The 24076-nt window shown below is 36.4% G+C and overlaps 2 protein-coding genes across 3 annotated transcripts in view; both read left to right on the top strand.

The window, feature by feature from the left end:
• The first annotated feature begins 300 nt into the window (after window positions 1-300).
• spmip4 (sperm microtubule inner protein 4) lies at window positions 301-5027 on the top strand. The gene is made up of 9 exons (XM_030158740.1): window positions 301-445; window positions 824-954; window positions 1057-1128; window positions 1222-1251; window positions 1345-1535; window positions 1621-1709; window positions 2744-2918; window positions 3725-3813; window positions 3899-5027. Exons 1-9 carry the CDS (start codon window positions 329-331, stop codon window positions 4715-4717), a joined length of 1713 nt encoding a protein of 570 aa, XP_030014600.1. The 5' UTR covers window positions 301-328; the 3' UTR covers window positions 4718-5027.
• Window positions 5028-7893: 2866 nt separating this feature from the next.
• The window catches only part of osbpl3b (oxysterol binding protein-like 3b), a 51140-nt gene continuing 34957 nt past the window's right edge, over window positions 7894-24076 (top strand). For both annotated transcript variants that reach the window (XM_030158738.1, XM_030158739.1), the window contains exon 1: window positions 7894-8069. In XM_030158738.1, the coding sequence (XP_030014598.1) occupies window positions 7909-8069 (161 nt within the window). In that variant the 5' untranslated portion in view covers window positions 7894-7908. The remainder of the gene's footprint in view (window positions 8070-24076) is intronic.

The raw sequence follows: 24076 nt of genomic DNA, 5'->3' as shown, positions 1-24076 counted from the left end.
CCACACTTGATGATGATGGATCATGAGCATCCTGAGCAGTGATTGCCTACATGATATGACTGGTGAAAATAATAAATGGAATGAAGTGTCAGGAAATCTTGACTCTAGTTTATATCGTGATAAAAGTGGCAGTCAGAAGGTTGCATTAGAGTTGTGTGATGTTCAGGGTTTAGATCATCCAGGCCTCTTAAACCACACCTCTGCTGGGCGGGACTTGCTGTCACTCACCCTTATCCTATTGTTTATGGCAGCACCTGGTCTCTGTTTATCCCACAAACCCAAACCTACACCTCACAGGACGCCGGTACAGAATCAGGAGTCCTGTTCTATGAGCCAACTTTTAAGCATTTCTATTCTTATCCATCTGGACCAAGATTGGATCTGGACCTTTTTATTATTTTCAAGGAGCAGCTTTGTTTTGGGGGAAATAAATGCAAGTTCTCAGGTAAGCAAACATAACAGAGTGAATGAGGGGACTTCTTTTTTAACTAATATATAATTTTTACGCTTTTTGTTAAATGATATTGATGCACTTAGGTTATATATTACACAAAGATGAATCGCTGTCAATCATTTCATTTAAATACAACACTTTTTAAGCTGCAATATGCTGTAAACTCATTGAAATTCGTGTTGTCTGCTTGTGTAAGCAGTGTTTCTCATTCCTATTTGTTCTTGTCAGTTCATTAATTCACCAAACTGTCATAACATACATGGCAGTTTGCTATGAACTAATAAAATGAATTAAAGTAGACAATGTTCCACTACAGATCTGAATCACTTCTCTCTAATTTCCTCCCACTACTATTCCCGTTTCTTCCAGTTGAGGCTTCAGCCTTTTTTAACTCTGAGTCAGAGCATGGCCAACCTGATGGAGCCCTCACTAAACCACAGCATCTCTGCAGAATTAGGTGATCAAAATAACCCGAGTCATGGAGGAGAAGTTGAAACTAGGTGAGTGTGGAGAAACACAGGCATAGTCACAGCCTTACTAAGAATTACAAATTAAGAACATCACATGTAACCTGATTGAAGATTGTTGTGTTACCTTCCCAGGCATTTGGCAGGTCAACAGCATAGTAACTATACACTCAGAAAGAAGAGTAATCTACGTCTCAATGACCAGCTGTGGGTATTATAGTCATTAATTTGTCATGAGTGCAATCATACAGAAAACTGTCAATAAAAAAGTGGTGCATGCATTTTGTTATCTCTTTTCAGCATCCCGAAACCAACAGATATAAATATGGGGTGAGAACATTTTTGATTGAACTTTTCTATTGGATGCATGAAAATATTATTGCCTGTCACTTCAGTGTACATATTTCCTCATATCTCTAACAGGGAGAGAGTGATAAAGATTGCAGTTCCAAAAGAGCATCCTTATTCATCACACATCTCCCGGTTTGCGATGTTCCCATCATACCACTCACCTGATGACCCTGATACTGGGGTCCGAGCTGCGTCCCAACCTTTCCTCAGTCCCCTCGTCCCAAACAGTGCGCCCGACGTCACTCTGCTGAACAAAACCATAGGTCAGAGGATGGAGTAGTGTACTTTGGTTAAAATGGGACGTCACGTTGGATCTCGTCCATGTGGTTTTGATATTTCTGTTCACAGGTGGTCCCTATAGACGTGAGGTTTTGGAGACACCTGTGAGAACGCAGAAGAAGGCTGTTACATTTTCAGGAGAACATGGCTTCTTGGATGTAAGTATTTAATTTCAACTAATTCTTCACTCTTTATTTATTTGGAATAGGGACTGATCGATTACAAAATTAACATATATGGTTATTGTTGTCATTGAGTAGACTTTAAGCAGCAAAACATAAATTAATAGCTTTTTCTCCCCCCAAAGGTTTAATACACTTACATATTTACAGCTTTTTGGGAAGAGTAGATTCAAACTTAAACTTAAAATAGATCTACTAAAGCTTTATTTGCTACACATATTTGGTTAAATAATCTTAGTACATTTTAATAAATGTAAACCATTGAAATTTAATGATAAATAGTATAAATCGATCAGTTTTTGCAGCAACAGTAACTTTCTGTTCATCAAAATATTATTTAAATTTATTCCTGCCAAATGTTATTTTTAAAGAGTGACAAAATAAGGTGGAAATGCAATATGATTGAAATTAATGACTGTAAACCGAGTAAAATAGTTGTTTTTTTCTTGCGAGTGTTTTGTAATTTTATTTGTGCATGACTTCAGTGTATGAATATTCAATTTAATATTTATTAATTTGCTTTTATTTATTGATTTAGTGTTTAATGGGTATATTAGTGATGGCAATTATCAGATCTGATAATCACTTTTTAATTATCAGTTTTTATTTATTCATGTATGCCTCTCTATACATTGTTGAATATTGTCCAGTCAGGAGCATTATTGGCTACATATCACAAATAATTATTTTCAACATTAGAAAAGAACATAATTTATTTACTAGTACTTATCATTTATAATTTCTTCAATTTAATTTGAAGATTGACCATAAATGTTGTTGAAATATCACTAAAATATAATTTATTTGATTTGACTTTGTCTCTTCAAATAAAGCTCTTCGTTGTACTTGAACTAAAATTTGACATCAGATTAAATCAGATTTTCATTTTTACTGTTTATTGTTTTATATTAACCCCGTAAAAAGCACTATATTATGGTCTCTAATCTGATAACGAATACAACAAGTAATAAATGTGATATGATACTAGTTCAGAAAATGTCTTTCTCTAGTATCCAAAGCCACTGAAGGGAGAGAGTCAGGTGTTTTATCCGACTCCAACAAAGGCAGTGATGCCGAACCTTAAACTACGAGGCTGGGATTTGTCTTTACCTGAACGGACGAGCAACATGCTGAAAAACCTGGAGCGGACACACTGGCTGACATCTTACCAGATGGACTACACAGGTCAAATGTCTTCAATTCTAGAGTGAAATGCATTATAACAATATGATGTGAATTCATTTTCCTAGTTAAGGTAGAAAACTGTAAATGTTACCTCAACAAAGCCATGGAAAACATAAGGGGAAAGGTATCTGACATAAAAGGTTCAGCTAGACAAAAAAAGCCACATCCCTAACCCCCACATTGCTGAAAAACTTTCTAATGTATCTTGTGATAAAATATGTGTAGTTTTAACCCATAAAGAGCCAGTGCTATTTTATGGCAGTTCTTAAATGAATGCTTTTCTCTATTTAAACTTTCTTATGTGATTTATTACCATTAATTATAATATTATCCTCTATATTTAGCTTTTAACCATGTAATTCACAGATCATGTAGATGTTGATTAAAACAGAATAAATTCAAAGGTTATTATACTGAAACAGAGAAATCTGAAGAAAAAGTGACTTTTTCAGCAAAGATATCAATAACTGAATATAAAAACATGAGTCTCCATCCAATGCCATTTGTCAAACTACATTGGTTTTACTGGTGAATCAATATTACAGAAGATGATGGTGTTTCCATGTTCACTACAGAGCTTCTGAATGTCTGAATGGGTCGTATCTGATGACCACGAGAACCTGAGAAACTTTTCACCTCAGTTATTTACATGTATTGACAGGATAAGTGGACCACCAATTATTAAACATTTTAAATCAGTGGATGGTGTTGATCACTGGTAGCTGTTTGGTCTTTCAGGGTTAAAGTCAATATATGATGAGTATATTCTAACTAATTTGGTCTGAACTTGCTTGATCTTTTTTAAGGATCTGGGCCAGCAAATCCTCTGAAGATAGACGACTTCATGGAAAAGCTCAGTAACCTGGCTGGGATGAATTCAAACACTACATTACTGGTAAAATAAAATGGAGACCAAAGTACCATTTACAGTAATAGGTTCATGAAACCACACTTGCTATAATGAGTCTCTTTTCCTCCAGAGAGAAAGATCCTACCCTGTTTTTGTTCCTTCTAAACCGAGAGAAGGATGCAAGAGAAGAAAGGAGACTGGTTCAGGGAGGATCTCCTTCAGTCCCACTGGTGCTGCCGACCTCCCAAACCCATTTCCAGCTCCTCACCGAGCCTCTGCTTCAGCTACTCCACCAGGACCACATGAGAGCACAGCTACAGATAATGAGGCATCGGATCCGAATCAAAAGGGTCATAGCCAATCGCAGTATAGCACAGAAGCAGGGAGCGCAGAGCTGTCCCACAGGGTCTTACATAAACAACGAACTGGCACACTGAAGGAAAACTGCAAAGCCCAGTTTGATGAAAGTCTCACGCAGACATATGTGTCACAAAGCAGCAAAGAGGCTAATGCTGCCCAGACCGCAAGCACGGAGCAACCACTGCACAGACCCCCACTTTTACAGGCAGAGAAAGACCTTCACAGAGAGAACAGCTTGAACAGGCTGTGTAATAAGGATGCACGGAATGGCACAAAGGAGTGTTCTAAAGCTGCAACAAATTCAACAAACATTAACCTAGAGAAATTAACAGAGAGCAGAGAGCTGCCGTGGAGTATGTTGAACCCCTGCATCCTACCACGACCTCCTGTCCTGCCTGACATCGGTACCATGCGTGGACAAGGTGCAGCTCCAGGCCTCCTGGATCTTCAAGATGCCTTCAGTAAGACAGACGCACACCACAACTTCAACAACTCCATTAAACGCGCTGCTGTGAACCTGAGGGACAATGTGGTCACAGGCAAGAAACACGACTTCTACGGAATCAACTGTTGGTACCTACATGGATAACTGAGTGACTATAACTATGAAAACATTGTACAAGCATAAAATAACTATAAGATGTACCTGTAGTAAGCTTAAAAAGGGGGAAAAAATAATTAATTGATAAGAAATATTATATTAGTCACAATAACTATCAAATTCTTATTTCTTTTCAATTTTAAGGCAGTGTTTTGGTCAAAGATAAAGAAACAGAACAGAACAGAATAGACAGACCTGTAAAACAGTCTAGAAATCAGAGGTGTAGCATTCAAAACAATTATTATGACAAAATGTGTATTCAACATCAGAATACAGTTAATATTGACAGAATATTGACAATATAAATCCTCGTCATTGTAAATAATACATTCATAAACATATATTTTTTATAGACTGGATCTCTGTACACATCTACCCAGTTATTCATATTTATCTTATACTATTCTCAACCCCTTGTTGTCCTTGTCTCTAGTCAAATGCTTGTTTAGATTAGGTCAATGTTTTAAGTGTGTTTGGGTTTATGTTGAAATTGTACGTTGTGAGCAAAGGAAAACCGAAGCCAAATTCCTAGTATGTGTTCACATACTTGGCCAGTAAAGCTCATTCTGATTCTGATTCTAAATGTGTGTAAAACAAGAAAACAATTTGTAAGTGTTTTAACTGATAATAAAGACAGATGATTAGTTTTGTGATGGAGGATTATATAATGATAATCACCACCATCCCTAAACCCCTCCAATCAAAACATAAATTTAATGGTAAAATCGTTCCATGGTCAAAATGTGTGAATTTCAGGTTAAATATTAAATAAATCAGACTGATGACATATTAAAGGAAAAAATGTGATGGGAGTGGATGACAAACCCTCAATCCTCGAGAGTATGAAAATGACCCCATCACCAAAACACCACATCAGAGCATTTCTTTGTTAGAATGGTTTTCATCCCTCTAGAGTCCACAGGCTATAGTGATACTGTTTTTAACTCTAATTTCTGTACTCAATCCAAATTATCAAAGTAAAGTTATAAATGTAAAGCATAAAGACTTTATAGAAATCATTTTTGTGTATTAATTCATTTGTTCACTTATGAAGAGAAATGACACTGGAGTAAACGGACTCATATGCATTACAAAAAGCAAAGAAACCAGAGAAGAATAAAAATAAGGTTTTTGACTGATTTTCCAAAGGTTTCCCTGAAGTTGAGAAACTCTCAAAAGGAATATTGTTCTTTGTTACAAGAAAGAAGCTGAATGAATGAATGAACTTATCATTTCTTTGGATGTAATGAATAGAAGTAAAAGTGGTTTATTTTCTTGCAAAATTCACATCTGGATTTATTTAGAGCTTCACCAACTACATTATTAACAGAAAAATCTGTAGAAATTATAATCTATACATCATATTAAATATACAGTCAAGTCAGTGAACACATTTTATATACAAAGATTTTAGCTTAAACCTCATTTCCAGGCTGATTATTATTGTCCTTGCTGGCTTAACCCTCAAAGGCCCAGATCAGTGTTTCAGACATCTGCTTCTCCTGTATGTATTCTATTTGTTTATAATTTCATTTTAATTTTGCATAAAGTGTGTTTGATTCAGAGGAACCTGAAGTTTCATCTGGTTCTTGTTAATTTCTTTGTATCTTTGTATCTGTGCATTGATGCGTTTGCTGACATTCTCTCTGACAGAACATCAGAAAGTTTATGTTTAATTTTAAATGTTACTGTTTTCAGATTCCAACTGTTTTTATTTATTATTTAAATTTCTTTATTCTTTATTCTTTAGATTTATTTCGATTTTAGAACTTATTTAGATTTCATTAACTGACCATGTACACATATCCAAAAAGAACTGTATTATCAACTGAACAAATGGATGTTTTTTGTCAATTATATATATTCACAACACAGGTTCTGAATACCCAAATGAGAAAAAAGCAGATAAACTCCACATCATGTCACTTTACAGAGCACATGGATACGGTTAGAGCTTCAGCAATTATTCCACAACAATAGATTATGTTCAGTTTTGGCCTTTGAGGGTAAATGCTTTGTAAGTACAGCAGTCAATCCAATCTCCAAATATTCTTAATTGGCTCTTTGACACAGTGCATTTCATTTCAAATATTCATTAGAGCTCAGGATTAATTTTGCCATAATGGTTCTGCACGAGGCTCCAATAAGATGAGGCTTATTGCAGGGGTAAAATTAAACAAAGGCAGCGCACATTAAAACCCTCCTACACAGCAGCAGTAAATTCATAAATACTTTGGGGCTGGATTGTAAGCTTCCTGATTTCACATAGGAGAAAATGTGTGCTGGGCTGATTCCCTTGTCGACTACAGAGCAGTGTGTTGACAGTTTTATGGAGTCCTGTGCATCCTAGGTGCTGCAGTGACCTTCAACTCACCCCAATGTCATTGTGTATGTTAATCTGTTGCATTCAACCTCAGGAACAGTTTCTTTTCGTTGTTATTGTGCCAGTAAGTCCTTGAACAGCAAGCTGCAGCCTTGACTGATAACAGCCTCTCTTTGAGGTTACTCAAAGAAAACACACAAAACATGCAATAATGTCTCACACAATCAAACAAGCACTGAAATTTCCCTTGATGTATTTTTGTAAATAGGGCTACTTATTCTTTATTTTGTCAATGAAAATGTGCTGGATTTCTTTGTGAGTTTTTTTTTTTTTTTTTTTTACTTTAAATTGTGCATAATGTGATTCAACTTTAATCCAGCAGGGGGCAGCAAATCATCACATTGAACATCCAATGCGGCCTTTCAGACTTTAGTTCCTATTTACAACAACGATTATCTTGTTGTTTTGATGATGTAGGCAATATTTTCGTATCACACAAGGTTAGATGAAAAATTAAGTGATTCTGCTCAATATTTGAACCTTGAAATATAGCCTGAATGCTTAATAAATCACAATAAAACATAAACATAATAAAAGTTAAATGATCTAGTGGTTAAATGACTCACTTGAAGGCAATGACAGTAATCCATGATGTACGTCCTTGCTTTTGGGGGTCCTCCGCATCACGTCACGGAAAAAGACGCTGTCAATACCTCAAGTCCCGCCCCTTGATGTGACGTCGAGCGGCTTCCGTGCATGTCATTGGCGTGGGAACAAGCCCCGCCCTCCACGGTACAGCGGTGGAGAAACTGATGCTGGTGAGAGAAGAGTGAGTGCGGCTTGTGCATGTGGATGCATGTTAGAGTATGCACACTGCAGTTCTTTCACTTTTCCATCCCTTGGTGCGTTTGTGGGGTTAGATAAGCTGCATCCTGATCTCCTACCAACTGTTATCCAAACCTGCATCTTCAGCAATCTTCATCAGCTGGAAGTCACATCAGCAACTCATCAGCCAAGGTGAGTGCGTTTGTTCTAGTAATACTAAATTCCCATAGAAAGTACAGTTTCTTCTTTTATGTCCTCTTTGTGTGGAGTTAAAACAGGATGGCATCAGTTGAATAATTACTGTTCACTGTTCATAGACTTTTTGAAGCAGCATGTAAGGTAACAGAAACATGAAACAGCTGTTAAACACAGTCTTGTATAACCTTTGACATGACATCAAAGCTCACTTGTAAAGCTTCACAGCAAGCCAACAGGAAGCTATATGTTTCAAGAGTGGGTGAAACTTGCTAGAAAGCATACAAGTCAGTTTAAATCCCTGAATGTATGATCAAAACCCTTGATTCATGTAAGTTCTCTGAGTCTCCACGGTAACTCTGAGCCTCCTTCCTCTTCCTCCTGACAAGTAAAGACAAGTCACTGTGGTTGGGTCTACCTTTGTGCATTAATAGCTCATCAGTCAGAAGCCAAACTGTGAATAATGTGCCTCTATGAGTGGCTTGTCTGCTCTCATCCACGCTGAGTGGATGTAGGTGTGTGTGATAGTGAGCGCAGGTATGATCCATTTTCATCATCTCACTGCACACTGTGGTATGTTTGGACAAAAAATCCAAAAAGAGATAATAGTTATTCCACTTAGTCCACTTAAGAGATTTACTCTGGGAACATGTACTTTTTAACACCGATCATTACAATTTAGTGTAAATCCAGTATAATAATAGTGGCTCACCTTCTCAATAGAGGATTGGACTAAAAAATCTGCAGTCTTTCCATCATTTTAATCCATTTAAAGATGTGGTTGAGACCAAACTGTTTTGTTGTTAGATTATTGCAGAGTAGCTGTAATTTTAACAGCCAACATACTGTTATTGCAGCTCTTTTGGCTGCTGTGTCAACAGCACAACAGAGCAGGCTTTTCAGTGGATGTTTGTGATGGGTGTGTGTGTTCAAACATGTGGGGCCCAGGGTATGGAGACTTTTGGGGAGAAAAAAAAATGAAAAATGTGCGTCGTGACATGCAGTTTGATAGTGTGCATGTCCTGCCCCAGAGAGGTATGCAAGTGAAGGATGACATTAAATTCAGAAAGTCAGAAATCAGAAAATAAGATCAGCAGACTGAAAAGTGGTTTAAAAATACCAGGATCTTATGAAATTCAATGTATGGACTACTTCTCTTTTACACTGTCACAGCTGTGTTCCCTCAGGACTGAGGTTTTTTTTTGTGGTCAGCCGCTCATGATATTTTTCCGCTGTATCACTTCTAAATCCAAAGGTACATTTAATAACAAGGGCAAAGAAAAAGCATCTGTGGAATGCAGTGGAAACAAAGGGGAAAACATCCTTGTGCAGCTCAGAGCTCACCTCCTCTATAATTTCAGTTTGCCCCTGGCATCCAGCTGAATATTTGAACAAACCAGTACAACCATATAATCTGTTTGATTACAATGTATTGTATCATGTTTTCTTTGCTATCTTTTGCTGAGCCTTTAGAGTGATAGGGGTGTTCCTGCAGTTTTCCAGGTCACCTGCTTCATGTTGTTGCTACACTTTAAAGGTCCATTTCACACCTCAGTCTTATTCTGCAGATCACACTGCTGTTTGAGGTCACGACACTGGTGGTTACCGAGCTGATTAGCCGATAGAAACGTGACACTGTAATTATATTTTCAGATATACAGTATGTGTTGTAGAATAAGCTATGCAGACAGTAATGTGGGCTGTATTGCTTCACAGTCTGCACAAGAAACAAAACGACAGACTTTTTGAGTAACAACAGGTGAATGTTGCAGAATAGGAAGAGGACCCGGAGAGCAGCGGTTGTGAGCATCTCATGCATGTGGCAGGTGTTACGTCTTTCTGTGTGGGAAGAGAGCCAACACGAATAATTCATGAGGCTTTGTATGTAAGCAGGTAGATGTGATGTGCAGTAGGAGAATACAGTGCAGCCTGTCTTTTTCCTGTAGGTATTTTTTTAAATTAAAACCATTATTATTCAGTTAAAAATAGTGCCTTTTGGCTAGCACAAATTAAAACTGCAATTGCAGTTTCCTTTGTAATGAATAAATAGGATTATCAGTTAACTCGCAGAAGAATGGTGGGGTCCAGGGTCAGAGCCCCTGGATAAGGCTGTCCTCAGTTATGGCAATGAATTCCATTGCATTCCAAATAATATCAAATTAGAAACATCAGTCACTGGCTATGTTCCACAGTAACTCAAAAACATTTAATATTCAGTCCATGCAGTTATATAGTTCTGACAGTATAATAATAATACATTACATACCTTGTGTGGTTTTCATACAGACCCAAATGTTGCTTGAATACACAGTTGTCTCCTCATGACTAGGCTTTAACTGCTGAGGACGCTGGTAGGTAAATGCACCATTGCGTCTTGATCCATTTAGTAAAAGACATGATGTTTGTAGCATGTTCCTCATTTCACCATCAGAATCACTGTCGGAATCCAGAGGTCCAAACTCTACCAGGTATCAGCATGAAATGTTTAACATGGGGTACATCAGCAGGTAGTTTTAACTTGAGCACAATAGCATGAGCCCATTTTTAGGGCATATTTCTTCCTAAATTGCTTTATAGAGTTTTGTTTTTCAAAAATAGTTTACTGAACTGAATTATTCATTATGGTAAAAGGTGGAATGATAATCTGATATGTTTAAATAATGCAAAGCTTTGAGTCTTATGATAATATTCATCCACCTCATATTAATCCTGTAACTCATCATGACACTTTTAGACATATTTTCACATACAGTATCTATATAATGAAAAATGTGGAACTAGATAGGTAGCAAACAGTGCAATAGTGCTTTTTAGCCTCTGATAACAGAAAGACTACATTAGAATAGTGGTCATTCCTAAATAGTTAAAATCATATTTTTTTAAAATCATCATATTTTTTGAAAATAAAATGTGACGGCACTTTAAAAATATTATTGCACATAGGAATAATATAAACATGGTGAAAATAAATCATATATTTACTGCCTGGCCAACAAAGAAGACAAACACACACTCACACAATGTTTTACTTGACTGTCTTTAGCTCAGACTATGGGATGCATTTGTCATTGCATCATTTGTACAATGTCATGCTTTTGCAAAGTTGCAGTAAATGTTGCTACATTTATTTCTGTCCAGTTGCATTAATTTTTCAACAAGATCTTAAACTGATGATGGCAGAGTCAGACCTCTGAGTGAAGTCTTCTCCATCACATCCCTCAGGTTCTCCATGGGGTTCAGGTCTGGACTCTGTGGAGGTCAGTCCATGTGTGATAATGAAGTCTCATGCTCCCTGAGCTAGTCTTTAATAATTTGATCCTGATGAATCATAGCATTGTCATCTTGGAAAATGTCTTTGTCATCAGGGAAGAAAAAAAAAATCTACTGATGTTCAGACCTGGTCATTCAGTCTATTGAGGTTCAGCTGACCTCAGTTTATGGACACATAATGCTACTGAACCCAGATCTGACCACTTAAAAAAAAAATTCTGATCATAACACTGCCCACATAGGCTTGTACTGTAGGCACTAGGCATGATGGGTAATCACTTCATCTGCCTCTCTATTGTCACTCTGGAACAGGGTCAGTCTAAACTCATCGGACCACATGACCTTTTTCCACTGAAACAGTCAGATGAAGGGTTAAATTAGCTTCTAAAACATATTAAACACTGCAGTAATTATCCAATGGCAGCATCTGAACTATTGTAGAGTTGATGTTTATGTACAATATAAACAGTAGCGGTGCAACAGAGCAAATATGAAAACAAAGACACACATCCATGTAATGCCTGCAATTTTTAACAATAACCAATAACATGAATTTAAACCTTAGATAGATGACCCATGTCCATGATTTCCATTGCATATTTATACCACTTTATGAATGCATCAGTTACAGGAGAAAACCTGTTGTTTTGCAATGAATATTTTATTCAAATTTTAAACACAGAAATAAAGCAGGTATCCATTAATTTTATAAGAGGAATATCAAACGTAAAATGGAAAAAGGGTCAAACACACTGACACTTCAAATTATTAAACACCACCTTTCATAATACTGGATTACAGTATTATTGACCTTAACCCATAAAGACCCAAACTGCCACCACTAACCAAAGGTATCTACTGATCTGAACTGTTTAATACCTGCTGATCCACTAATCCTATCAATACATATAAATGATTGGTGTAAAATACAGTTATTCATCTTTTCATGGTCATCAGATATGACCCATTTGGATGTTCAGAGGCTCCATAGTGAACATGGAAACACCGTCATCTTCTACAACATTGATTCAGCAGTAAAACCCATGGAATTTGATAAACAACAGTGGATGGAGACACTTAGTTTATGTTTAGTTAATGTTAGATTTTACTGAAAAAAAATTTTTTTCTTCAGTTTCAGTAATTGTTTTGCCGTCTGTCTGTCTGTCTGTCTGTCTGTCTGTCCTTTTAATGACATAATCACATTATCTGAAGAACGCATTGACATATCTGCATCGAATTTGTGACTGCATCTTGGCATGGAGCAGAAGCCTATTGAAATAGGTGACCTACTTTTTCAAGGTCAAATGGCCTTGTGCAGTTATAATATCTGAGTACTTTTAATATAAATATGTATGTAATAAGTTTTACACAAAGACAATCTAATTTAAATATATGGCAGTAACTTTCAACAGAATCTTACACTGTATTTGGCCGAGGGGTATTAAAAGTGTGCAGCATGTTATGTTCTCTGTTTTGATATAATAACTTTTGAATTTACTCTGAGTTTTCATGAGCATCTAAATCAAGTATAGGAAATTAAATATAGGAAAATGTAGATTTACAGTGAAAAGTGGAAAAATACATAGGATAATATTATAATAAATGGTAATAAATCACTTAAGAAAGGTTAAATAGAGAGAAAAAAAAATCATTTGAGAACTGACACAAAATTAGCACTGGGTCTTTAAGGGTGAAGTCTAGATTGAGGAATCTTATCTGACTCAAATGAAGCAGACAGTATTCAACAGTCATGCACATCAAAATGTGTTATCATTATAGTTTGTTTGTTTTTTTTCAGTATATATATGAGGGGGCAGACTTTTTTGCCCCTCAGTAGTATCTGTTTGGCTATTGTAGCAGCTAAAAATAATCCATCACTTCTTGAATGAAAGAAGTTGTGGACTTCAGCAGTTGAACTTTAATAGACAGTTTTGCAGAAATATTAAGATCTTTGTTTCAGATTTGAAAGATAATCTTCAATTAATTTTCCACCATAACTGAAGCGCTGGTAATGTCCCAAGTATATCCTGAATTATTATTGTATACCTATTACCTTGGACATCATTTAATATTATTCAGACATTACTTCTAATCTAAAGATTTATATCCACAGAAATATTTTATAGGTTTTGGTATCTATGCTTATAATACCTAAGTATCTGCTGGTATGTGCTCCCTTTTTCTTATTCTAGTCTTGTTTGCACTCGATCAGCTCAATTCAGTGGTCTTTTTAGCATTTTTGGCATTAAATCTTTTAGAGAGTGTTATCTTCACATAGTTTTGAACATTTTAGCTTCTCTGTATTAAACACCAGAACTATCTGATAATTAAACATTAATCATGTTAAAGCTGTTTACCACAAAATCAATGCCAGTCTAGAAACTTTAGGGGTCTTACTTAACCTTCAGAAGGAAAGGTCAACAGAATAAACTGGGTCAGTAATAAAATAGCCTTACAGCTCTGTGGGTGTGATGGGTTTGTACAATGTTAAAAAACAGTGAAAAAAAGACCTGCAGAGAACGAGTGCAGCTATACCACAGAACCACAACCCTGTCAGAAATCGAAAATTCAGTTCCCCCTTTCCTGTTTTCGCTTCCCTCCCTTTTTGTCGCATTGGGGAAACCACAGTTTGAGTCAGTGTGTGTTCTGACAGCCTACATCTCATATGATGTATTGGACCTTGCATGGCGTAGGCTCATCCATACTCCAGCCCAGTGAGTTGGGACTGCTTTACGGAGGCAGCTGACAGAGTTCAGACATGAAGTAAATCTTTCAAGATGAGGTAACTCTTTTAAGTAAGGCAGTTTATCTCTGTCTGTCCATAAAAGGAAGGTAATGGAACACGATGCTGTGTCTAAATATAACTTCACTCAAAGGACTAAGAGATAGCTTGTGGCAGTGCAGATGTTCCCATTTTTTTTGTTTTATTTGGGACTATTTTTTGCTCCATCCATTGTTGTGAAACATGATAAGAATCCTAAAAATTAGAGAAATACTCTCAGTGACCTCCTCTATCAGTCAATGCTGGAGACAGACGGATTAATAACGGTTTTATAAATCTAATAGCAGCGGAACTTGACTGTTGTAGTGACTGATGGCTAATATAGTAATGGTTTTTTGTGTTTAATTGAGAAAAGTTTGTCATATATCCTTCTTATTTTAGCCTTAACCAAATTGTTTTTGTGCCCAAATCTAGTTAAACCATTAGCCATGTTTACATTCACATTAAAAAAATGCCATTATTGTGAATTTGACAGGTGTCACTTAACAACATATTCTGCCAGAATACTCCCAATTCGGTCTTTTTCTCAATGGAGCATTTTCCATTTCTGACATGTGGTATATGCCAACATTCCAGTTTTATGAGGATTCTGTGGACATGTATACTACTGTGTAAAAGTGTTAGGTCACCTTTAGCTTTGTCGTTTTTGCAGGGTTGAAATGAGCGTACATATTTATTTTTCATTCTCGTTCCTTCAGATACAGCAAGGAAATACAGGGAACATGTGCACAACCTTAAAAGGCACAAAAAACTAAACTAAATTGGTTCTAAAGGTTAAAGTCTGTATTTAGTGTGACCCCATGACAAGAAGCAGCACAAATAACTGAACCCATCTGACGTGCTGAATGAAACTTGGTATAAAAATCTGAAAATTAATGCAACAAATTTCATATTGTTTGAACAAAGGGGTTAAAGACATGTTAAGTATAAAGCGAGGTCACAGTAAATACTACCTCTTTGGTTTATACATCCTATATAACCATATTGTATCTTAATACACAGCCTCAGAAATGCATATGTGTGGTCATTAGAACTTTACTAAACCAACAAACCTAATATTTGCCTAAGACTTCTGCACAGTACTGTATATAGCACAATCACAAGATGAATCTAATTTGCATATTTACCTGCTGGTTGCAACACATGACCTTTGTTTGAGGTCGTCTGAGGTAAAAACAAAGAAAACTTCACATTTCTGGTCAGCAGGACACACTTACTGTTAAACAATACGACCAAGTAGATCAACAAGTGTAAGGATATGAGCAAATATCAAAAAGCTGACCTTTCTTCAGAGGGTGTTTGAAGGAACAGAAGAGTTCACACAGTGGAATATCTACTACCACTAGAAAACTAAAAAAAAAAAAAAAAAAACGTATTTAATGGGATATGTACAGCTGCATGTAAACAGGATCATTAGAGAAATATTCAATTCAGATAATCGAACCTGAAAATTCGTGTGCATTTAGTCATTTCACAGCCTAAATGTAACAGTTAGGTTTTTTTTTTTTTTTCTCTTATCAGTTGATTTTCAGCTCAAATTGAAAGACAATACCAAGCTGATTATCGAACAGACCCAACAAAGAATTCATTTAATTCTTTTAATGTCTGTGATACCATTGTGTGGAGCTTTTATCTCATCTTTTAGTTAAAGTCTTTTAACCCTTTCCTTTATCTGCTGGTTCAATGGGTTGTCTGTGAACAGCTTAGACACCATCGTCAAAGAGCGTTCTGAGATCAATGGCTTCTGGCAGAGGAAACTGGGCACATTCTGGGAGAAACAAACGGCTGAGAAAACTAAAATAATGATCAGTCAACCAGATCACATTCTGTAGACCAAGTTTTTACCGCTGCCTTTGAGTCAATGTTATAATTTGCCCAAAAGCAAAACAATTCCCCAAGCTTTTAAGCTCATAAATACAGATTCCACCCATTTTAGATGAAATTGGCTATTTTTAGAGGATTTATTGTGTGGATTGTCTGGGTTTTTATTTATTGATTTTTATCACTTTGATGTTATGTCTCTTAATGTTTCTTTTCTTTTACTGATTGTTGTATGTATGTGAGAAAGCTGCAAAAGAATTGTCCATTTGGGATAATGAAAGCTGCCTTAGCTAAACTGAACTGAACTGAACTAGAATTGCTTTGTTTATTTATTCATTTTTCTTTTTTTCCCATTAGTTTGGAATTCAGCTCCAGATTTGTTAATTATCTACTTTGATTTGTTTGATGTTCATTTCAACAATTAGTCCTCCGTGTATTATTTTAACATGTAGAGATATCAGCTTTTACTGCTTCAGCCTTTGCTAATCCACTATTGGTCAAGCTCTGGATGAATATGTAGATGATGCTGCTGTTGCTTCCTGATCACAGCAGTGGATTTGGAAAGCAACAACTGGATCACACAAGTAAGAGGAGCACTTCATAACACCACCTTCTCCACATGTGTGTTTTTTCGCTTGTCTTTGTCAGTGAGAGTTGAAGCTGTGACGTTTTCTGTGTCCTAATGAGCGAGTGTTGAGTTATGAGTCTGTCAGGCTCCCCCACACTGTAAATGTAACAAAGGAGAGGATCTCTGCCACACCGAGAGCAGACAAGAGAAACAGATGGAGAGCGATGGAGGAGTGGGTTGTGGGAGGGTTAGTGAGTGTGTCGAGGATGTGGCTGATTAACAGGATGCAGTGTGATGCAGAGCTTGTCATATGTCAGACTGTAGACATGAATGAAATGCAGCACAAAGGAGCGAATCCATTTTTGACCACATTATCTCAGTCCAAGTAAAGTTGAGGAATCTCCCGTTTTTGTTGAAAATGTAACCTGACAAATAGCGGAGCGAGCCGTGTACACTTTAAGCTTTGCGGCATAAACCTGTTTTTTGGAGTGGCTCCCTTTGGCCTTGGCAACCTTTCACCACATCGCCTTAAGCAGATCAGGACCAGGGGTTACCATCTGTGGCTCATTTAGAGAAGGTCTGGCTACGCACATACATTGATGTGAGCTGGCAAACATTACCCTGCTTGGTCAAGAGGTGTGCTAATGAATAATAGATCTGATGCTGGGATGAAGCCAGCTTTGTCTCTGTGTCAATCCTCTGAGCTAATTGCTGGCTGGATGTTGTCACGCAGACTTCTGATACAGTCTGATGAGACAGAACATCTATGTGCACTGATTTTGTAAAGTAGTGGAAATACGTTTTTGGACACCCTTAAAAATTTGATGCAATCTTAAATGTTATCATGAAATATTTGCGTAAAAATCTTTTTTGTGTTTCAAAAGGTGTGTAAATCACACAGACACAAACAAATGCAATTTTTTTTCTTTTTGTTTATTGTTTTTTTTTTTTTTTCAATATTTTATTTGAGGTTGTTTTTTTTTTGTTTTTTTTTTACTTAACAAAACTGTACAAAACATGCCACAACAAAGAAACAGTCAAACATAGAGACTGCCAGATAGTTGTAAACTACATAAATAGACTTACAGAAATAGCATATCTTAATAACAAATCTTAGGTCCGGTAATCTCATCAAACTCACCATCCCCAAAGCCTGCACTGTCTTCGGTCGCACCACCTTCCGATTTACTGCAGTTAATGACTGGAACACTCTACAAAACACCCTCAAACTCACTGTCCTCACATCTCTGACTGTTTTTAAGCAAAACTTGCAACAAATTTTAGTTGACTGTTGCACCTGTTGTGTATTTGTCTCTCACATGTCTCACTGTTATTAATGTAATGTACTTATTTATTACCTGTTTGTTTCTATATATTGTGTAACCTTGTTTTTACTTTTACCACCACCCTCTACCCCTCAAGGAGCCATTGCTCTTTGATCAGGCTCCATTTGTAATAAGAATCTGTTCTTAATTGCTTGCCTGGGTAAATAAAGGTTAAATAAATTAAATTAAATTAAATTAAAAAAAAAAAAAAAAAAAAACATAATTGCAGTAGTGAAAGTAAAGCAAGTACCATATGAAAAGTTGAGTCAGGCATCACACTTGACCTGGGATAGGGAGGGTCCCCAAATTCTCTCAAATTGGGTTTGCAAATTGGGTTTGCACGTGCAGTCTTTCCATTTGAATAACCGATAAAATCTCGCTGAGCCACTGAGCAAAGGTGGGTGGGAGTGGTAGACTTCCACATTAGAAGAATAAGTTTCTTAGCCACCACCATCCCTGGGCGCAGAGCGACCTGTGTGTCGTGCAGAAGATCGGAAGTCTGGGCAGAGCATCCAAGGATGGCCAGGTCACGGTTAGACTGAATGACTCTAGAATAGGCTTTGGACAACGGCTCAAATATAGCTGACCAAAAATTGTGCAGTTTAGGGCAGAACCAGAAAAGATGCACTGGTGTTTTTTGTTTATTGTCTCATGTGTTTTCTTTTCTGCGTCTGTCTCAGCCTTTTTGCTTGAGGATTTTTGTTCTTTGTTTGCCCTTTTTGTATTAGCTCTGTATCTGTTCCATAACTGTTTTTGCCCGTTTGTTGTGTGTTTGTTCCTTGGCTGCTTATTGTAAAGCATCTTTGAGCACCTAGAAAAGTGCTATATAAAACCAATGTATTATTATTATTACTTCTTCCAGGAGGTATTGTGATCGCTTTGCTTTGTGTGTTTGTGTGTGTGTGTGTGTGTGTGTGTGTGTGCGTATTTGTTTATTTGTTTGTTTTTTAGCAAGATAACTCAAAAAGTTATGGATGGATTTTCTTGAAATTTTCAGTAAATGTTGATATTGGCCCAAGGAAGAAATGATTAAATTTTGGTGGTGATGGGGGGGCGACAGACAGATCTGTCTTGGCGGACGTCTGCACTCCGAGTGCTTTTCTTGTTGTAATTATTATTATTATTATTATTATTATTATTATTATTATTATTATTATTATTATTATTATTAATAATAATAAGAATAAGAATGTAACGAAACTAAATTCTTTACAGTTACAACATGTCATGCTGTGGATATGTTTCAAGGGGCTTTTTCATGTTGAAACATCCAGTTTTGACCTCAATGGAATGGTGCACATGCAGAAAGGAGCATGTGGGTTTGGAGAATGGAACAATACTTGGCAGAGTTCAGTGACTTTGGAGTGACTCTTAATGCAATATATCACAAATACATGAGGTGTGCAAAAACATTTTGTCCATTACTGTACCTAAATAAGTTAAAAAAAAAAAAAATGCAAGGCTAGAGACACCGATTAATTTGTTGTAATTAATATGCAGACTATCATGGGGGGAAATAGTCTTGGAGGCTTTTTTACTGTTCCATGTTTATTTGGCCGTCTTCTTCTCACCATGACTAACTTTATTCAGACTTAGATAAAAAGCTTATTCAAGCTGAGAAGGGAGTGTTTTGCTCTCAGACTGATTGCAGCCTCTTGGAGTCTCATCTAAATTTCTAATCACACACACACACGGAACATAGTACTCAGATGTGATTTGCCTGTATAACTGCTTTACATGATCACCAGCAGAAGCCTGCAACGATGGAAACAACATGTATGAAATAGAGATTCACTGACTTTTAAGGAGAATAATTGGCTGAAATACACTCCCATCTAGATTCTTCATAGTTATTCCACAAATACATAATTTATTTATTTTTCTTAGATGATCAGCTCAGTATTAATCAGTATTTTTTAAATGGTTTAAATTGTTAAAGCTGCAGTGTTTGATAGATTTTCGCATCATTAGAAAGAAATTACATAAATATATTAAAGCGTATTGTGAATGAAGTGATATGAGATGACATGAGACTTAATGCATCTACTACTTCTCTGTGTTTTCAAGCTGTAGAAAATGTACCACGTAACACCCCTGTTTTTTCTGATCACAGTCATTTTCAGACAGGTGGGTGGGGGTGGGGGAGTTAAATGCATGATGGGCAGCTGTAATTAACTATCACTGATCAGATCCTGTCAGATCAGATCTGACCTGCTCGTGACTCTAAAGTGCCTTCACTTTTCCGTAACAGCATGAATCAACATCAGCTCATCTATCTTCAGGGGCGGGTCTACAGTGGGGGCGGAGGGTGTAAATGTCACCCACAAACTGCCACAATTTCCACAAGCTCCTCAAAGCATTCAAAGAATCAATAAATCAACCAAAAGTGTGCTACTCTTCCACTCCACTATATCTTGATAATAACTGAATTATTTACAGAGTATAAATTTTACTTGTAGTTTGATTGATTATGATTGATTTGATTGATTTTAGTACTTTAACTTTTCAAGAGCTTCACTGTTTTGTTTATTTGAACACTGGTCTTGTTCCTGTTGTGTATTAAGAACACCAGGGTAGTGTCTTACAGTTAGTGGTGGTGTATACAGGCCATTGTACAGCAATCAATAAAAGTATTTTATATATACTTGTATATATGGGGATCCCTGTAGTACTCTCACAAGCCACACCATGTAAAATATTCTAGATCCGCCCCTGTTTGATGTATTATTTTCGATTTGGACTGAGAGGACAGACCTGTAGGAGAAAGGTGTGTGACTTCTGGAATTTTCCATTATCCACTGTTTTCCATCCATGATTTCAGCTCCTGCAGCTTTAATTTTAGACAAACATAATTTCAGTGCCAATGTTTTTGAGGGGAGCAGAGATGATAGGAATGAGAGATTATTATATGTCTATTTCCTGTGATAAACTATGGTTACTGTGTTAGTGTTCAAAAATGCACTTATGGCTGGTCTCTGGTATGAAGATTATGAGATTCCAGTGATATTTCCACACAAACAATCATTGTTTCCTGTCTCTCCACTGTTCATAAGAATTGAAAGTCATTTATGCAGAATATTTTCTTTTCAGACTCACATTTACACTTAAAAGAGCACTTCTAGTCAAGATCATGAAATTATGCATCCAATAATTTCTACTCTCAAGTCAGAGATAAAATGTGGAATAATAAAGTAGATGTATTCATTTACACGTACTCTCTCTGTCACGACTATAACAACAGAGTGCTCTTTCAAAGATCTTTGCCTGTTGAATTACAGTATAAGAGAACACTGTTGATGATTTATTGCACCATACTCCCAGCCTATGTTTTAGCTTCCCTTCCACTTGATAAAAAATAGTTGTTCGACTTTTCAGTAATGAAATAACATATTATTCCAGCAGGGAAATGTACAGATGTAATAAGATTAGTGTTATTGAGGTGGTAACCATTAGGTGCAGCTAATGAGATCCCAGTGTGTGTCCACTGGTGGCTAGCAGCTTTTAGAAATGCACCAAATGACTGCGCTGTTTCACAAACAGGAAGAATAATCTGTCTGCTCAAGACAAACCAGCTTAGAGAGAAAAAATAATGTCAGAATGAATCAGCGCCTTCGGGTGTGTCTGTTCAGAAGGATGGGTGACCAGAGGAGAGAAAAGGTAAATGATTCGTTAGCATAATTATCAGAATTGTCTTTATTGCTTTTAAGCTTTGTATTCAGAAGAATGATCTGTCAGAGAATGGCTGGTGGACTTTTTAGATAAGGTTATTACCACAACATCACATCAGGTGTTTGGTCAGTGCGAGAGGTCTTTTATTTTGAGCTTCGCTGAAAAGATCAGATTGAAGGTCAAAGCAATTTACCCCTTGAAACAATTTTAAGTTAGCACTGATTTTTCTTTCCTATTTAGATAATTCTGTCTCATGAAGGCAGTGTTATCAAAAGAAAACTATTTAGATTCAGTCTGCGATGAAAAGCCATTCTTTCTGTCTAATGAAATTGAGTTTTTATTTTCATCTTTTAAATTTATATTGTTTCCTGTTGCTTCGTCTGGTGATGCATAAACATTGGCTGCCTCATAAATGTAAAATAAAAACAGAGAGCAACTGCCTTCCTTTGCTTGAAATTGAAATATAACTGTACTCTTCGATGTATTTGTATGTGAAATATCAAATATAGGAGCTACATGTGCATATTCAAAGGTTATGTAAATATTTTATCAGTGATTATCTCTGTTTTATTTTAAGATGACTTGTATTCCACCGGAAGCTGCATCTTCCTCTGGAGCAGCTTCAGCCCCCCTTGTCTTCACCAAACTCAGCTCTGTTTTCTCTCTCTCTCCTAAATGAATTTCTCTCTCGTCCCTTTGGTTTCATGTTTCTTTGCAGTGAGAGCATGTTTTAGAGTCATTTCCCACCCAACTACTCTGAATTACTGCAGTGCAGTTGGAGCTTAAGTGCTGTCATTTTCAAACATGACTCTATTTCCTATGAAAGCAGCTCTGTGGGGGTTCAACTATGAGACGTTTATTTTGGTGAGTCACATCCTAATGATGCCTGAAAGCCTGTTAGTCTTTGTCAGCCCCTTGGCAGACTCAGGAGACAGTGGAAGGACAGAGGAACATCTGCAACATGAACTACAGAATGTAATAAAAGGCTTTCAGCTTCTATCAGTAGTGCAGCTTAAAGGAACATTAAGTCATCTAACCTCAACACTGATCTATCGCTGGCTAAGACATGGTTGAATGTTCCCTGCCACTCCTTAATCTCAGAAAATTAACACAGATATGTGTGGGTTTTGAAAGTCTGAAGTATCAGCAGTCTGTGAGGAGGAAACCAATGGAACCGCTCAGGTGACAGCTGAAAAGAGATAAAGGTTGTGTGGTTACAACTTAGAGTACGACAGTAAAGCTTTACAACTAGTTTCACAGTGGAAAACAGCATCATTAAACTGTGGCCACAGGGGTAATAAGCCATGTGATATGGGAATCACATTAAATTGCAGATAGGGCTTGACAGTATATCAGATTAATTAAATTAATCAAGGTTTTGCATCCTGAAAATTGTGAAAAATGCTTACATTGCAAAATCAAAAATTATTCCTTGGAGACTTTCCTTGCTCAGCAAAAATTCTAAATGCAACCTGTTTGCTTCCTGTAATACATTAATTGTGAATGTGTTTCACCAGTCAGATAACACATATAGTTTTTTTTGTACACAAGGAGTATTTTAATCATAATCATTATCATAATCATAATCATTGTCTTTGCCTCATGTAGCCAGAAATTAATCGATTAAAATCTTAAATCGTTCATAATTTTCGTTCATAAGATTTGAATTTATTTATATATTTTATTTATTTATTTGTCTCAAACTTTGAAGTAAAAAAAATCAAAAATAAATAAAGTAAAATAAAAAAGTCAATTACATATGCACCCATCAATGGTCATTAATCACAGAAAAAGTAACGAAACACAATAAATTTAACATAAGTGTACATATCAATCAACTCATAAACACAGTTTGAGAAGGGACAGAAAGAAGCAAGGGCTTATCTAGTCCTGCCCCTTCCTTACTTTCAGTGTCAGATTTATAACCAAATATATTTCCTTCATCAGCTATTTATCACATTAAATTAGAGAAGAAGGAATAACTAGTCAGAGCCCCTTTATATTGGTTGTATCACCATTGCTCAACCATTCTGCCAGAAATAACCATAAACAAATAGAGACTAAACTAATATAATATCTAGTATAATATGTAAGCCCCAAACTACATATAAACCCATCAACAATATCTGTCATTACACATACTAGAATATGAAAGTGGTCTGATTACTCAGTGCATTTCTATGAGTCGATTAACATTTGTTTGTATTGTATTTTAAATAGCAGTGTATTCTTACATGACTTTAAAGTATCATCAGGTTTATTCCATAACATGATCCCACATACAGAAATGCACATACTTTTCAGAGTTGTGTGGACCGCTGGGTAAACGAAGTTATGTTCACCCCTTAGATTATAGCCTTCATGTCTCATTGTGAACAGGTTTTGCAGATTGCTAGGTAGTCTAACTAGCATAGCCTTGTATAGGACTAACACTGTTTTAATTCTATATACCAAAGTGGTCATATTTAATGGGACCTCCCTTTGCACTTGATAGACTCAGACTCTGCTTTATTGTCATTTGATCAATGGTACATGATAAAACGAAATATAGTTCCCCAGGTCTCGGTTT

The sequence above is a fragment of the Sphaeramia orbicularis genome, chromosome 16 (assembly GCF_902148855.1).
Source record: "Sphaeramia orbicularis chromosome 16, fSphaOr1.1, whole genome shotgun sequence".
NCBI lineage: Eukaryota > Metazoa > Chordata > Actinopteri > Kurtiformes > Apogonidae > Sphaeramia > Sphaeramia orbicularis.
The sequence above is the reverse complement of the archived record's forward strand: the minus strand, read 5'-3'. Positions and strand labels throughout refer to the sequence as shown.